Here is an 18,374-nt window from a genome sequence, read left to right as displayed (position 1 = left end):
TGTTGCATTTTGAATCTCTGATTGGACTGTAACTGGAAGATTGTATGGTGCCTAAATTCCAATCAATCAACAAAAAGGTTCACATCAATTTTAATGTTCAAGAAAAATGAGTTTTATTAAGGTCTATATGTTGAACAATGGTTTTAGATGCTCATAGAATACGTGCTGATCATGCACAAACAATGCAGGCAAATTTAAGTGCTTGAGCTATGAGCATGAAGAGACGATGAGACAGATTATATGATTCTGTACCTGAATTTCAGAGTGTAAAACACCATGAAGTGCCATAACCTGGTAAGCACAATGCCTTAGAACAGCTCCACTTTAACATGTTCAGACCAAAGGTAGGAAAAATGGTAAAACCTGCCTTGCGGTGGTTCTCATTTTGCTGAACTAGCCTTGTGTTATAATTGTGACACGCAAAAACAAGTAGACAATAATCACTTTCTATTTATATTATACGAAGCAAAATTTTATTAGGCAAATTAAGCTTATTAACAAATTATAAACATGAAAAATATAATTAATAAAAAAATAATACCAGAGACTCCAGTTTTGCTGAGGAGTTCAATGTAGCTTTGCATTTCTTATATGCAGGCTCATCTGGAAACTCATCCATGATAGTTGTGGAGTATTGCGGATGTTCTGATTCATCATCTTTTAAAAATTTCCCTACACATTCTGAAAGTTTCCAACACAAGAACTTCGGTACCACTTCAATCATATGTAAAAACATTATTATAATTCCATACTAATCACGGACAAATTCAATTCAGATTCATTAGAAAAGGGAAAACTTTGATCAAATTTTTGTTCCCCTGTTTGAATTTCTTTTGGAAAGAACATCAAAATAGGATCCAAGTCCAACCTTTTAACAATCAGAAGTTAATTATCAAATTCATTATCATTTTATTAATATGAGCTTAACCAATTACATTCAAGTGAGTCAGCCACTGAGTCAAAGCATTTAGCTCGCTCCCTGTCCCACTTTTCTCCAGCCCAAATAGGAAAAACAGGTACATTCACGGAGACTGCTACAAGCCCTTCAATGGCTATGGGGCAAATCTATACATTCCATATCCAAACTCCTTTGGAATTTGAGAACCACCTCTTCATCATTATCTGCTACCTTACTTCAATTTTTTTTTTTCCCCCCAGTTTCTAGGTTTTTGACGGCTTAATTTGATAATGTTTTTTGAACATTTACCATAATTCTTTTTTTATAAAGTGTTTCGAATCCATGGTCTCCAATTATAAATGTGTATAGTTTACCAATTAAGTAAATATTATTTAATACTTAATTGAATAATTAAAGGAATACTAATTACACTCCTCCTTTACCCTTTTACTTATTGATAAAGTCTTGTAACCCCTCAAAAAAAAAAAAAAAAAAAATCTTGACAATCAAGCAAACAAGAAAAAAAAAAAACTAATTAATGACTCATACTGTTTAATAATATTTTTATAGTAGAATATTAGTTAGACGGCTTTTTTTGGTGCTATCTCATCTTAATGGACCTTTTGTACAACACCATTGAAGAATTTTTTTTAAAAGATTATTTGTCAATTTGATGTATAAATTTTTTTAAATGCATAAAATCAATGAACATCTCATTTAAGATGTTCTAATTTGCATGACAAATGACCCCTCAAATTCACGAGTCAACATCTGCAAAAGTCGTTCACCACGTGTCACTTACTTTTTTTTTTTTTTTTCTTCTTCTTCTTTTGCCTTCTTTGTCATACAAAATGTTCAATTTTTTTTTTTAAATTGTTCTGCAAATATCAAATTTGTTAATCAAAATTTTGATAAACAATAATATGATAGTATACGATTGGTTGACAGATTTACAATTATTAGAGAAAAAATCAATTATATAATACCAACTCACTGCTTACTAAAATTTTGATTAACAAATTTGGTAAGTATAAAATTATTAATGAGTTTATAATACTAATTTATATATATAAATTTGATGTTAAATTTAATAACTTTCTGATATTAGTATTCTAGGAAGCACCTATGAGGATGCATAATTCAGATATATGATACAATATGAATACATTAATACCATTTATTCAAAAAATTTTGAATAGCGATACGTTAGGATATATATATATATATATATAAAACTTTGATTGTTTTATATACTTAAAACTCTTTCATACCATGGTTTCATATAGATGTTAAATGTTTTGTGGTTTTTAGTTACATTTTTTATTTTATTTTATATAGATATAAATTACACTAAAGTTTGATGTTAAATTAAATTTTAATTTCTTGTTAATGATGATATATGACACATGTTTGAGATGGATTAGACATCTAATAGTATTCATAGTTATTATATATTTCCAATACCAATCTAACAATAATCTATAAAAGAACTCTTCATCTTCTCCATTATCCCTTAAATCTAACAGTATATACTTGTAAAATTAATAATAATAATAATATAATAATATAATAATCTAATTGATCATAAAACTTCTTCCCTTTTTTCAAGTTTTCTAGTCTTAAGTCCTAAAAAAAAAACGTATCCTAGCATGTCAGGTGCATATATCCAAGATGTATTCTAAGCGAATCCAAAAATTTTAAAAAAAAAAATTTTAAAAAATTATTATAAAAATAAGTATCCGATGTGTATCATGCATCTCAAAAGCATGTCGGAGCTCGGATTCTTATCAGAATGTGATACCTATACCTCCTGCATGTATCCATCTTCATGATTAACATTTAATAGAAAACACCAAAATACAAAACAATAAATAAAAGTGATAAATAAATAAAATTTATTATAAACTTAAATATTAACTAAAACCCAAAATTATTAAAATAGTGCCTATTATAAAAATAGATAGATTCATAGAAGTTCCAATTATAATAGTTGTGTCTTTTGTTTCCCAAAAAAACAAAAAATAAAAATAAAAATAAAAATAAACACAGACCAACAGAAACATTTCAAGCCGGAAGTGCTAAAATGAAAGACCTAGTGAAGAAAATGCTCGGAAAGAATGCGTCCAAGTCTTAATTATGAGTGGACTTCATAAGCATATCTATATATTATTATTATTATCATTATTATTGGATTCAGTGCTACAAAGTAAGGATCCAGTTGAATCCCACCTGGCCGGCTTCTGGAGCATTCCTCACTCAGTTCTCAATGACGACCATTGTTCAGAGAGCATGAATTTTGTTTCAAGGCACATTTTTGCTACAAGGCTGTCATTCTCAACTGCTAGATCTTTTAGTCCTAAACATCACTGCACATCATATCAAGAACCCCCCCCAAAAAAAAAAAAAAAAAAAAAAATTCCTTGCTTTGATATTGGTTATGGTATATCATAACACTTTCTACATGTTCATAAACTTATGGGGCTGTCCTTATAAAATTGTCCATGCATATATGAAAGAAATAGTCCTAAAAGTTTGACTATAATTTTTCGTACCACATCAATTGTATAGTGAGCTAGCAATAATCAAAAACCTCAATGATGATGCCAAAAATATGATCCAAAACCTCAATGAGCTAGGAACTTGCTCCAGTCACCAGCCAACCTGAGGATTCATCAAAAAGATTCTTGACCTTCGTCCACTATTTCATTCCATCTCTTTTGTTTGACCCCAAGACAGAACAACAAGCCGGCTCACCTAGCTTCGCAATGAGATCTCTTAAATAATCATTCGGGTTCTGTATCTCCCTTTGCTTTTTTTTTTTTTTTTTTTTTTTTTTTTTTTTTAATATTTTGTTAATATCATGAACCAGAAATGTGATATATGACTACTACATCTTGATTCATTGGCAACGTGCCTGTATGTATGTTTGCCTTCTTTTAATTAATACAACTCCTTTTTTCAGCCCCACAAAAAAAAAAAAAAAGAAAAAGAAAAAGACTATCGATAATCCAACGAAGAATGATTATTTTGCAACAAAATTTAAGTTATGTATTCCTTAACCCAAAAAAATATTGATCCTGTTCAGATATGCTAATATATTGTTGATTTTTAAGGTTTCAAAATTCATCGTTCACAATTCAGCTATTATTTACTTCGTTTTATTTAACAAGCAAATGGGCAATTAGTAAATGCGCTTATATTTGATATAAAAAAATAAATTATAAAGGATGAATTTAAAATGGAGTGGCGTGACATTTTTTGGTAATGGTGAGGTAAGTTAGCTAGCTAGGAGAAAAATGAGATAGTCCCTGAATTACCTTTTTCTATGAAAGCCCTCCACTCAAATTTCAACAAGTGGGAAAAATTAGTTGACTAGAATTTTAAATTCTTTATTTATTTATTTTTGTCCATTTTTCCACCTAAAAGGAAGTTCCTTTCATTAAAAAATTTCCCCCAGTTAAAAGTTTGGAATTTTTTTTTCCTATTTTGCCAACTAAAAATTTCTTTACTTAATTTTTTCCCAATTTAATTCTTTAATTTTTTTCAATATTTAACACTTAAAATAATTTTGCAAAAATTTAATATAATTTTTTTTTCTCAATACAAATATTTTTCTACTTTGATTTGGTTGATTTGGTTATTTAAAATTCTAGTCAACTAAATTTTTTAACAATTATCGAAATTTGAATGGAGGGATTTTGTAGAAGAAGGTGTTCAGGGACCACTTGATTTTTCCTCAGCTTGTTATGCAAATTTTGCTCTCCACCCAATGTATTTGACAACATCATTTTAAATATTAGAAAGAAAAATAAAATAAAATGTTGATTAATAAAAATTCCAGATTTGTTTACTTTTGGCTTCTTTTTTATGGTTTTTGATTTTGAATATATTTGGGGTTTTCAAGGAATTTATCTTAGGCTTCAAATTAGTACTAAATAAAAAATATTTATTGATGAAATTCTTTATTTGGGGTTTTTGATTTTATATCAATGAATATTAAAAATTTTCAAAATTGGTAAAATCGTACTTTTTATGTAAGGAATATATATATATATATCCACATAATATGTGACACACATTAGTAAAAAAAAATGGTAAAAGGATAAGATATTAAAATAATATTAATTTTAATCTATATAAAGGGCAAAATAGATTTTTTGTAATTTAAATCAAATAAAATATTAAATTTGTTAACAGATATTAACATTTTGGGGGTTAGTAATAAATTTGAAAACTTCAGAGAAGTAAATGATTTTTAATCAAACTTGGACAAACTTAAAGAAATTTTTCGTTTTCTTAATTGCAATTTGATATATCTAACTTTTAACATTTTGCGATTTAGATTAATTATCAATTTTTATAAAAAAAATTGGTAACAATTTTATCTCACTATTTGTTTCTATAATAAATTCAAAGCGGCAGAATTTATGAGGAAATAAAATATGTTGTTGATTGGGAATTTGCCATGGAAATGAATGTCAGTAACCAACAAGAGGTTCATCCCCTCCATTACCTCACTACTTCTCCCATAGACATATATCGTCATAGAGAGAGACTGTATTTTTTGGTGAAGAGACAATTAAAAAATTACAAAAATACAAAGGCTTCTTTTTTTTTTTTTTTTTTTTTTTTTTTTGGGAATTGTGGTCATTTACAATACTTTTCATATGAGTATCGTTTCGTTTTATAGTGACTAACTTTATCATGTTATTACTAAAAGATTGTGCTTTTAATTCAAGAAAAGGAAAAAAATAAAGAGGCATAATTTTTTTATAATGCAGTATCCCTAAGTTTTAAAACAGGTAATATGTTGGCCAAAAAAAAAATGTCAGTTAACATTTTAACTGATATATATTAAAAAGTTTTTAATTTACATTTATATCATAAAAAAATTGTTTCTCTATAATATGTATATTCATAAATTTTAATTTGTAAATGTTCAAACCATGCAACATGTTATTTCAAAAAAGGATCAAGTATTATGTTCTTGATTCACTCAAAGTGAATTAACAAAAATGATATTGGTCTCAAAGGAAGTAATAATACAAGTTTGTAAACCAGAATAATATTTTAGCCAGTATAATAAAATTCCCTTTCTTATAATCATTATTAGTTGAAAAAGGAACAGCAAAAATTCTATAAATTAGATAATCTAGTGCTATGTATACAATGCTCATTTTTCACTCAGGTCCTGAGGATCTTCAATGGATTAATTTGCATTTGTATGCTAACGCTAGATAAATTAAATGATGCAATTCTGATCCAAGTTTAAGCTATCAGTAAAGCTATAGAATAAAGAAATATATATATATATGTAGACTTTGGTTTGGTTATAAGAACTTGCTTTTTATCTCCAAGTGATAACAAAACGATTTATACAAACCCCACATTCTCTTGTTGCTCTTATTTTGTGTGTGTGTATAATATATATATATATATATATATGTATATATGTTGTTTAATAAATAATTACTTTTAGGTTATGATTTGGATATTAAAGACTGTATTGTTGATCTCTATATTCCTTCCTTGTTTCCTTTCTATAACCCCACATATTTGAACTTAGCCAACCTAGAAAGCTGATCCACTGCGTCAACCAAGTGATCAAGCCTGGCCACAAATTCAATAAGCAAAGAAGTGAAAGTTGCCAATGACAATGCTGCAGTGGTCTCTAATGCTTTCATCCTGGGCAATAAGTCCATATTCGAAGGACCCTCTTCTTCGAACGCAGATACCTCTCTTGATGGCCAAGAATGCAGCCTTCTCGATTGTTTTCTCATTTGCTCATGGTATGACTCTGCCGGTGCAGCAGCTGGGAGTGGAGTCCCAGATTCTATATTTTGGGATTGTTGGTTCAAGTTTTTCACTAACCCATCGCCATCAAGATCAGCAAGTTGGTCTGGAATCTCATTGGGAGTTAATGATAGGGTGTGTGAGAGCTGCTTTAGGAGAGGTTTGGAAGAGTTGTCCGGTGGCTCAGAACAGGCGGTGAGGAGATACGAGTGCATGTCTATGGCACGTTGGAGTCTCTCAGCTGAGCTGTGAACCCTCTTTAGCAGGGAGGTCTTGAGTGTTCTTTTCATGTTTGATATGTCTTTGCCTAAGCTCCTCACTAATTCTGCAGCCTGGTTTGTTGCATCTTGAATCTCCGACTGGAATGCAACTCGAAGATTGTATGGTGCCTAAGTTTCAATCAATCAACAAGATGGTTTACATCAATTTCACTGTTGAAGATATATGTCCTTGATAAAGAAAAAAATACAGGGGAAACAGAGAGAGGAGTTTTAATTTACTCTACTCTGTTCAGATGGTATTTGCCTTTATCAGCTCAAATAAATCATGAGGGTCTGGGAAGCTCAAAATTACAATTAAGTTTGTTTAATTCAAAAGGGTGTGGCATAGCTATGCTGTTTTCAAAACCTCAAATTGACAGGTTCCAGACTTCCACAACACTTACAAATTCTCACAGATTTTGGAGATATGTACTAGTATATGCATATAAATATATATATATATATATTTACATGTATAATGCGGTCATTTTGACTAAAGTGAACCTATATGTGACATATAGAATATATATGTATATATATATATATACATGGTCTTTATTATAATATTATTAAGTTGACCTGCTGATAGATTGACTATCCTCCAAAGATACTCTGTTCAAGAGGGTTTCTTGGTAACATGAATTCAGATTCCAAGCATGGTAGCCACAAGGCTTCTTCCTTTTCAAAACATACTTGGTCATGTTACCCTTTGCCTCTTTGGTTCTTTCTTTTTCCAAATCATCTTTGGGCAAATTCTCTTTAATTAGGTCATTAAGAATCTATCTATATGATTACATTTTGGGTAAACATTAACAAGGTCATATTAGAATGAGAACATTTGGAACGAACATACAGGATTGGGATCAAACTTTCAGGACTTTCCAATCAGTTAGTGATTATTCTTTTTTTTTTTTTTTTTTTTTTTTTTTTTTAAACAATCCTCCCTCAGACAGACCTCAACTTAAAAGAACAAACGCATAGCATAATTCGTAACATGATTCGAAGACCTCACCTTCTATTTCCCATTTTCCCCTTCTCTAATAATATTCTCTTGTTCTAAGAAATCTAGATCATTGGCATCAAGGATTTTTTTTTTTTTTTTTTTTTTTTGCCTTTGTGTACATTTCTCTCACAGATTCCTTTGTTTTCAGCATTTTGAGCGCGGTTGATAAAAAGAAAAAGGTACTGATTCCTTTAAGTGGTATAGGGATATCCCATCAAATTATTATGAGAATTTTGTTGTAATATGAGGGAGAAAAAGAAAAAAAGCTTTTGAAAAGTGGTTTTAGATGCTCATAGAATATGTGCTGATCATGCACAAACATGCAGGTGGATTTACGTGCTTTGAACACGGAGAGACTAAGACAGAATATATGATTTTTTTACCTGAATTTCAGAGTGTAAAACACCATGAAGGGCCATAACCTCATAAGCACAATATCTTAGAACAGCTCCAACTTTAACATATTCAGACCAAGGATAGAAAAAATGGCAAAACCTGCCGTGCGGTGGCTCCCATTTTGCTGAACTAGCCTTAATAATTGTGACATGCAAAAAGCAAGTAGACACGATTGTGTTAATCACTTTGTTTCTATATTATTGGAAGTACAATTAAGTTATGCAAAATTAAGCTTATGAACAAATTATTAACATAAAAAATATAATTGATCAAAAACTAATACCAAAGACTCCAGTCTTGCTGAGGAGTTCAATGTAGCTTTGCATTTCTTATAAGCAGGTTCATCTGGAAACTCATCCATGACAGTTGTGGAGAATTCTGGATGTTCTGATCCATCATCTTTCAAAAATTTCCCAACACATTCTGAATTTTACCAAGACAACAAATTTAGCATCGGTTCTATTACATGAAAAAGGTTATCATGTTATATGTCTTATTAGGACAACCAAGATAACAGTGACTATATGTACAAATACCATAAAATGTGACCCCATTAGAAAAAGGAATTTAAATTAATCTTTGGTCAAATTTATGTGTATGATCCTAACCATGAATAGCTATATCAGTACTGTATGAATCTCAGCCTTAATTACCTTCAAGCGAGTCAGCCACTGAGTCAAAGCTATTAACTAGCTCCTTATGCAACTTTTCTCCAGCCCATATGGGAAAAACAAGTACATTCACAAAGACAGCTACAAACCCTCCAATGGCGATGGAATAGAGACGGTTCATGGAAGTCCTAATTGGGTTTCCCATCCGATAACCAGAAACTATGATCAAACAATATGTAAACAGAATAACCCTGAAGCCATACTCGTAGGGAACCAGAGATGGCCACTGTTTCAAGAATGATGTAACAGTTCCTGCATATTTAAAATATGTTCATGAATAATTAAGATTGAATTTTGTTGATCAAATTACAAATATGTTCGTTATTTGAGAGATCAATTAAAGAGCATACCGACAAAAAAGATGCTAATGCCTATGATGATAGGTTCAGCTACTTGGCCGCTGCACAGAGCCAACTGAGCAACACCAATGGCTAAGATTCCAGCAAGTAAACTTCCAAGTGCTCTGTTAAATCCTCTGTTAAATGTGGACCCTGCAAATTCACAACCATAACATTTAATTTAGTTTGGAAAACAGATAATAGTTTTGCGTTTGAAATGTTGTTCATTAATTATTGATGCGTTAATGAACATTACAAATTTCTGTCACATTTTTTTGTTACTCCGAAAAAAAAATCGTTATGTTGATATATATATATATATATAGTTGTGACCAAAGAAGATATTTGGTAATAAAAACTTTAACCATCAAATTTCTAGTCAGAACATGAACTTATATATATATATATATATAAATGCATGAAATTGGTTAACATGATCACATTTCTGCAGATAAAGGATATGTATGTGTGTATATATATATATATATAGATAAAGCTGTATATATGTGCATGTACAAGAACATACCGACTGTATATTCAAACATGATGGCAACAGTGAGGATGGACCAAATAATATTGATTCCAAACACTTCATAAGGTGCTTGGAATAGTATAAGCAAAGATACAAGAAGCACAGCCAGTCCAGCCTTAAGTGAGAATTTGACTCTACTGCCATCTTCTTTGCAAAATTCCCACACTTTCCATAACCAAGTTTTGAAATATGAGCAGCTCATCCTCATCAGCTGGCCTGCAGATTTCTTGCCAGTTTCTGGTTGCTTCGAGCTTTTCGTAACTGAAGGAATGTTAATCTCAATGCTTTCCTTTTTGCCATTCATTCTCCAATACTTCAGTAGTGGTATAAGCCCTCTTTTAGCCTTTTAATCTTATTGTGCTTTGAGCCAAAAGTGCTTATTTTTCTCTACAACAATGGAAGCTATATATTGAAGCAAGAGAAGCTAGGTGTAGCAGAGAAATAGTGGACCTAGCTAGCAAAGCAAATTGATTTTTGTGGTGGGAAATGTGTGAGAAGAAAAAAACTCATTTAAAGAAAATGGGTTTTGGAGTTTTTATTTTTAATTTTTTTTATTTTTAATTTTATTTTTTTTGGTAGTATGTTGAAGTGCAAGTAGGATGGAAGGTATAATGACTAGTCATGAATATATGAGAAATTAAAATGAGCTGGAAAAAGAATGATACCAAAACTAATAATAGAAGAGAAAACGCATGGAGGTTAAAAACTCAGGATAAGAAGATGCTTAATTTCAATAATGGGGGACTTGCATGTATGGAGAACTAGAATCTGAATATTTCATGGTAAAATGCATGCAGTTTTCAGTCTCCATGCTAGCTAGCTCTTACAAAAATACTTCACCAATACATCCATCTATGCATACGCATGAATATGCCATATATATTCACATATATCATATATATATGTAGAGCTATATAATTAAATATATATATATATATATATATATATGTATGTATAAAATGAATGCTGAAGAGCCACCCATGGGAAGGCTAGCTGTTATTTAATCCTCCTTTTTGGGGCTTTTTGTACTAATACAATCCTAATATTCACCCCAAAAAAAAAAAAAAGAATGCTGAAAAACAAGTTCATTATTTCATTAGTTTGGTTTTTATTTTGATTAGACAGAATCCCTCTAAAGTCAAAATTTAAGTAGAGAGAAAGATAATTAACATGATTAATGATTTATAAGATTATATTAATTACTCAGCTGAACTTTGTATATAGATGATAGATCACAGAAGGCTAGCTTCATTATTTACAGAATTATTTATGTGTAAGAATATTATCGTTGACTAGCTATAGGAATTCTACCAATATGCCCCAATTTTTTGTTTGTGCCAAGAGAGATCGATGAAGCACCACTTGTCAAATAATATCGCATAATTATTAATAGAGAATTTTTTTTATATCCTTCATGCACCTTTAACATTCTCTGGTGGCTTCTCTGCTTTCTATCCACCCTTCAATGATTTCAAGCATATTTAATCTTCTTATTTTTCTTTACTTTCCCTAAATTAATACAAAAATTCTGAAAGTATATATCCAACTATATATTTATATGTGTTATCATATATGCTGTAATTGCTAACTCATTTATTCCTTAAACTTGATGTAGAAATTTCTTGCTTTCTGCTTTCTTTATAAGGTATAGATACTCGGAATTTTCCTGTTAACGTAAACGAAATTCTTATTTATATTTGCATGGTTAGTTAAGCACCCTACATTTGATTTTTAGCACATTGACAATGAAGCTGTGTGTAAAAATAAATAAATAAATATATATATATATATATATATATATATATATATAATCTATTTGCTATTTATAAAAGCTTTTGTCTGAGCCTTCTAGACCGTTCAAAAAATAAAAATTCCCTCTTCTTCATCTTCTTAGGTGCTAAGTAGGTAAGGAACATATTCGTGGATTAAAGTGAGGATAAATTGATTAATGTTTTCATGAGAAAATGAAGTCATTAATAGAGGGTATATATAGTTTCCAAAAAAATGGACGATATATATGCATGAAAAGGTGCATGATTACACCATTTTAAAAAGTGAGATGCAAAACGGAAATGTAATTAAAAATCCCATGCGTAATCAGTTTTACTATAAAATACGTCACCATGTATGGTATTAAATGAATGCAATAAGGATTAAATATAATTTGCTACCTAGTTAGATAAAACATACTAGATTATATGAAATCACACTTGTACACATTTGATACCATACGCATACATGCCTTTTATAGCAAATTTTCCTATATAATGTGTATACATTGATGATTCCATTAACAAACTGAAGTTATTTGAAACATATTACATTGGTTTTGTACTTTGATCTTTAAAGTTATAACACTTCTCATATTATCTTTGAAAATCTAGAGTTATCATTAATAATTATTATCAATTGAATTGTTTTAAAAAATGACCATTTATCACATATAGCATTTATATTTGTTATAGCTTCTATATAGGTGTTAAGTAAAGTTGTTCTAATAACAAACCCTTCACATCCGTATCATAAAATCATGAATTTGAGAGACAACTCCCAAAATTAGCGCATATACACGTACCAAATTTTTCGTTGACAACTCCCCATAAAAGCGCATATAATGTACCAAATTTTCATTAATCATACTTTTGAATAAATAGTTTGAATGCCTGCCAACAAATGCTAGCTGTTGTTTTTCCATCGAATTGAAATTTACAAACCATGCCAGCCATTCACTTTTTTTTTTTTTTTTCTTTGAATAATGTCAACCACTGCTTTATTTGTGGGATTCTTCATTTTTTTTATACTAATTAAACTAATTAAATATCCAAATCAGTCAACCCGGCCTCTATTCAACCTTTTGGGCAGTTTCAATTCGTACATGTACTTTGAGCCAAAGCCTATCTCATACTACGAAGTTGGTTTTTTTTTTTTTTTTTTTTTTTTGGGGATAAAAATCTCATACTAAGAAGTTATATATATATAGTTCTTCTCTAGTTAGGATCGTCCGGAAAAAATTGGATGTAGACCCGCGAATAGCAGATGCTATACAAAAAAAAAAAACGTCGGCTTTTCTCTTAAGATAAAAGTAGACGTTACACAAAAAAAAAAAAAAAAAACCGTTGGCTTTTCCAAAAAAAAAACCGATTTTGCATCGGTTTTGCTCCTAATCTGCACACAATTTTATCCGGACGATTCTGATTATAGAATTGCTCTATATATATATATATAGAGAGTCTTTCTACAGTCAGGACCATCCGGATAGAGTTGCATGCGAATCCACAAAAAGCAGACGCTACACAAGAAAAAAACGTCGACTTTTTCTCTCAGGAGAAAAGCAGACGCTACATAAAAAAAAAAAAAAAAAATATCAGCTTTTCTAAAAAATGCCGATTTTGCATCAGCTTTGCTCCTAGTCCGCATGAAACTCCATCTGGTTGATCATGACCATAGAATCTATATATATATATATATATCTTCATTTTTCTATACTAATTAAACTAATTAAATATCCAAATCAGTCAACCTGGCCTTTATCCAACCTTTCGGGCAGTTGGATTTGGACTTTGGATATTTCTTTTCAATTCGTACATGTACTTTGAGCCAAATTCTATCTCGTACTAAGAAGTTATATATATATATATGGTTTCTACAGTGCAGACGGTTCGTATGTACACATAAAAGCTGACACTTTCATCCAAAAAGCGTCGGCTTTTGGTGCTGTTCGCATCGTAAAATTGCCCTATATATATATATATATATATGTGGTCAGGCTTAAATTAGACTAATATTAGCATCAAGACATTATTTTTTTAGCTATCAGATTATATTAAAGGTTGAAATTTAAAATTATATTTATTAATCAAGAAATTTTGATAAAATTCACTTCCCTAAATGGGATTTTAACAAGTCACTAAATTCATCTTTAATCTTTTTTAAAATTTTAAATATTAGTTCTTAATATGATTTAATAGCTAATAAAAAAATTGATATTAAAACTATCATGTTGTCTTAATATGAATCTGACTCTATATATATCTGTATCGAAGAGTATTTGATATACCACAAAGGCACTTAACACAAAATTTTTGACAAATCATTTATTTGACCTTAAAAATTATACAATATAATTAATAATATCATAATTTATATGCCAACTGATAAAATCTATTCAGTGGTTAAAATATTTGTTAAAAATTGTTATCAAAATATTTTAAGCACATTTCCTTTACCAAACAATGAAAACTATCATTCACAGGAATAAAAACAAAATAGAAAAAGGAATAATTAATTTTATTTATATCTTTGGTAGCAAATTACCCCATTCACCCTAGAGTTAAAATCTTTATCAAAATATTTTGGGTACGACTATAAATAAACTCGAGTAGCTCGTAATCGATTTAAGCTCAGTTCGATTTTAATTTATTCAAACTCAACTCATAAAGAAAAGAAGTCGAGTTTGAACAAGAAATGAAGTTTGCAAGTTGATCTTGAGCAATAAATTAAGCTCGTGGTTAGCCCGTGTAACTTGAATTTATCGTATTTATATAGAATTTATATTATAAATTTAAGCACATTAAGTGTTTATAATGCATAAATAATATTTTTTATATTTTAAATTTATAAACCTTTTAAAATTAAATTATAAAATTAATAGAATAACATTAATTTCTTAATTATTAATGTTAAAATTTTTATTTTAAAGAAAATAATTATTCAAGTTCTTAAATTTTTATAATATAATGAACCAAACTAAGCTACATTAAAGTTTTTTATAAACGAGCTAAGTCTAGTTTAATAAAATAATTTTAAAATTTTGTGAAATTGAACCAAGCTTAAATACTTCTAAAATCATATAAGCCGAGCTTGAGAATGCTAATATTGGCTTGACTTGGATCATTCACACCTCTAATTTTGGCATATTTACTTTATAGAGTAATAAAAATAGTTATTTATAGGCATAAAAACAAAACAAAAGGAAATAATTATTTCTATTTATATTTTTGGTAGCACTATTGATTTAGATAAAAGTTGCATTTACAAAAATACTTTTTTTAAAGAACATTTACAATAATTTTTCCTTTTTCCTGGTATTCCAAACCAATGATCTTGGTGTCTCGAACCAATGATCTTCCAGTCATAGGTATAAGTGGCTTTCCAACTGAATTACTTATATTTGATATTTATAAATGCTTTTTTTTTTAAAATTTCTAAAATTTTGTCAAAATTAATAAGAGGTCAACTTATATATATACATATATTTTGATAAATTGGAAAGGAGAAATTTTAACACCAGATCTTAAAATCAAGACATGTTATCATAGTGGTCATTGCCAATTAAAGTGTTCCAGGGAGACTATTTATATTATACAATAAATCATATAAATTTAAATTTATTATAGAATATGGAGCTAATAAATGAATAGCTAGTTTTACTTTAAAAATGAAGGCTTATCTATTCTTTTGAAATAATTATCTTTTAATTTGAAAAAGATAATGTTATAGATACGAAATTTATTGATCAAATTTTTTATGTTAAACAAAAATAAATAAATAAATAAACTATAATATGCAAATGGGCAATTGGCAGTTTGGAATGTTGACAAAACAGTCGCTCTACAAAAAGTGCACCCACCAAATGAACAAAGGTTTGGCTAGCCAGGACAGACACTAAAGTGCTCTACAAATATCATAGGAGGGTGGCCACCAATTGACACTCCTCAGAAAACATCATCCACCACAAATTAAACTTTGAAAAAATTCGATCAAAATCAATTCTTCACCAAGTGTTGAATATAGTTGAAATATTGATAATTAATCCAAATAGCCAAGCTTTCACATCGGCGCTGAATTTTATTTTATTTTATTTTTTTAAAACGAAGTTCAATGATATGGGAAAATTTTATTAATTGAGAAATAAAAATATATTTAGCTAATTTGAGATATAATAATCCATACCTCTTAATATTCATGTAGCTGCAATATTACATTAACTTTTAAAAAAATATATAATATCAAAAAAAAAACTTTTAAAAAATATATTTGATAGTAAAATATGTTAAATTTAAATACAATAAATATAACAAAACATTTTGATCTACCAAAAGATTTTATAAAAATTTGCAATATTAAGGAAAACATAAAATATACTTATTATAACAATAAAATCTCTAACTAATTCATTCAAATTAGACAAAAATATCATCGCGATCATCTCTTAATCTACAATTCCACTAATCAAACGAGTACATCCTAACTCATAATCACAAGTTTAATATGAAACTAATTTTAATTTAAAAGATAAAATTTCATAGTTCTAACTCCTAACTACCCACATTTTTTTTATTTAGAAAAGCTAATTTTTTTTAACAAACAAAAAATAAATAAAAAAACCACTTAAAATCCAAATTGTCTATGTTTTTAGGTATTTATACTTTTTGTTCCCTTTCTTTTTATCCAATATTTTCTCTCCTCTTCCTTTTTTCTAATTTATTTATTTTCATCCTATTGTTTAAACTATTTTTTTCCTATATAATACATATACTTAAAAAAACAAAAATGGGTTGAGTGGGCTTGAGCCCACCCTAGCCCTCTAATGGCTAGGTCACGCAACTTATGTCTATATATATGGTGCTTTGATGGTATGAACGTGTACGTTTTTATCATATGTCCATAAATATAATAATTTTTTAAAATGATTATTTTTATATAATAGTATCGATAATGATTTCTTTATAAATAATCATTTTTACGAACGCCTGCATAATAAAAACATACAGATATCTACACCATAAAATTATCATATCTATATATATATATGTATATTAGGTTTGTCATGATTTTTGACGTGTGTTGTGATGTGTAATGGTGTTTGTCATATATATGTAATATATATATACACACACCTTCAAAAACAATTACTTTATATAAATAATATATATATAGAATAAGTCTATGGTGCAGTCCATTCACATGCGGATCCGCATCATTGAAGACGATTTTTTGACCCGAAGATTTCCTTCGTATAGTTGTGTCTTTTATAAGACTCGAGTTTCTCAGTTTTTCTAAAAGAATGTGAGCTCTTTTGGCTTACTTTTAGCCATGCAGGGCTGCTATCCGCATGTGTCCCAAAGTGACATCCATTTTTTGGTAATGGGCATACTCGAGAGAAAAGCTTGGAATTTGACCTCTTCGATCATGGACTTCTTTTTTGTTTAGGATCCCCTTTCTACTCTACATTCAATTATTTATTGAGCCTGGTGTGGAATCACCATACACATTCATTGTTGGTCTGGCTACTGGTCTAGCGATCCCTCCTAGCCGTCGCCTAGAGTGTAGCCTACCTGTTGAAGATCGTAATGTAAGTAACTCAGTGCTCCGCCTCATATACACGCCTCTAAAAACAATTACTTTGTATAGATATTAAAATATTTGATCCACAAGATAAAGCAAAATACTTTTTATTTATTAATTTTAATTGATCAACATAATTTTCAACAAATAATATGTCATAACACATACACTTAATGAAAATGATTACTTTAAAAAACTTATATTGAGTTAAAAATGATAATAAAAAATTTGATTTCAAAATATTAATTTGTTGACACACATTAGCATTTCATTTCATTTTTAAAATTAGATTGTTAATATTATAAATGGAGGAATAAAATCAAAATTAATAGACTTTTTTTTTAAAAATTTATCAAAAATAAAAGTTGATTTCAATCAAAATAATTTTAGTAGTGAAATGTCAATTTCATGAGAAAATAATGAAAGCATATTGCAACACCAAAATTTAGATAAAAAATAAATTATAACTTATTATTTACTCTTGGAAAAAAAATAAATAAATAAACAAATAACTTTTTAGTCGCTGTCTTGTGTAAGGGGTGCTACTAAGAGGTCAAATAGACCAAGCACAAAAAATAAAAAAGAAGGATAAAAAAGAAAAGACATGGTAAATATAAGAACATAAACTACCAATTTTAACATTTTTTTTGCACCATTGAAGTCAAAATTTAAAGGTTATTTATATGATTTGTCTGAAAATTTTAAACAGTTATGGTATTGTGGTTTTTATATATAGTTATAGATACAGGTAAGTAAACTATATAATGTATATAGTTTGCCATTTGATAAGCAAGGTTACCAAGTTGATATAGGGTTTGATGGGAATCTCAAGTTTCATCAATTATTTTGAGGTCATTTTACATAGATGAATTATTGCCTAGATTTTTAAAACCGTATACCCCAATTGGGGGAGGAATTGGATGCCCTAAAAATTGACATCAGGATCCCAAGATATTTATTCTATACTCACCAAGATCAGCAACCGCAAGGAGCTACAAACGCAAATGGACCACCATTACAACCATCACAATAGTTGGAGAGATTGTAAAAATTCATTTAAAACACATTGAACAGAATACACAAAAACCCATTTACAATTTCAATATTATCTTAGTTTCTACTTTTGCTATATTTAC

General features: G+C 29.1%; 1 protein-coding gene across 1 annotated transcript; it reads right to left on the bottom strand.

The window, feature by feature from the left end:
• Window positions 1–6,186: 6,186 nt before the first annotated feature.
• LOC107430221 (aluminum-activated malate transporter 9) lies at window positions 6,187–10,440 on the bottom strand. Its single transcript, XM_016041035.4, has 6 exons — window positions 9,886–10,440; window positions 9,372–9,512; window positions 9,004–9,273; window positions 8,634–8,773; window positions 8,338–8,484; window positions 6,187–7,080 (listed from the first exon to the last, which is right to left on the bottom strand). The coding sequence occupies exons 1-6, from the start codon at window positions 10,193–10,195 to the stop codon at window positions 6,439–6,441; spliced, it is 1,650 nt and encodes a 549-aa protein (XP_015896521.3). The 5' UTR covers window positions 10,196–10,440; the 3' UTR covers window positions 6,187–6,438.
• Between the last annotated feature and the right edge of the window lie 7,934 nt (window positions 10,441–18,374).

Source organism: Ziziphus jujuba, chromosome 6 (genome assembly GCF_031755915.1).
Source record: "Ziziphus jujuba cultivar Dongzao chromosome 6, ASM3175591v1".
NCBI lineage: Eukaryota > Viridiplantae > Streptophyta > Magnoliopsida > Rosales > Rhamnaceae > Ziziphus > Ziziphus jujuba.
Note: the sequence above shows the minus strand (reverse complement) of the source record. Positions and strands in the feature narration are given on the sequence as shown.

What these genes read in the sequence shown, in the direction of transcription:
- LOC107430221 (XM_016041035.4), bottom strand. Translation starts at nt 10,195, where the DNA reads ATGAATGGCAAAAAGGAAAGCATTGAGATTAACATTCCTTCAGTTACG. An exon ending in CATGTTTGAATATACAGTCG is followed by an intron (nt 9,513 to 9,885) that starts GTATGTTCTTGT and finishes GTGAATTTGCAG; the next exon opens with GGTCCACATTTAACAGAGGA. An exon ending in CAGCAAGACTGGAGTCTTTG is followed by an intron (nt 8,485 to 8,633) that starts GTATTAGTTTTT and finishes ACAATTATTAAG; the next exon opens with GCTAGTTCAGCAAAATGGGA.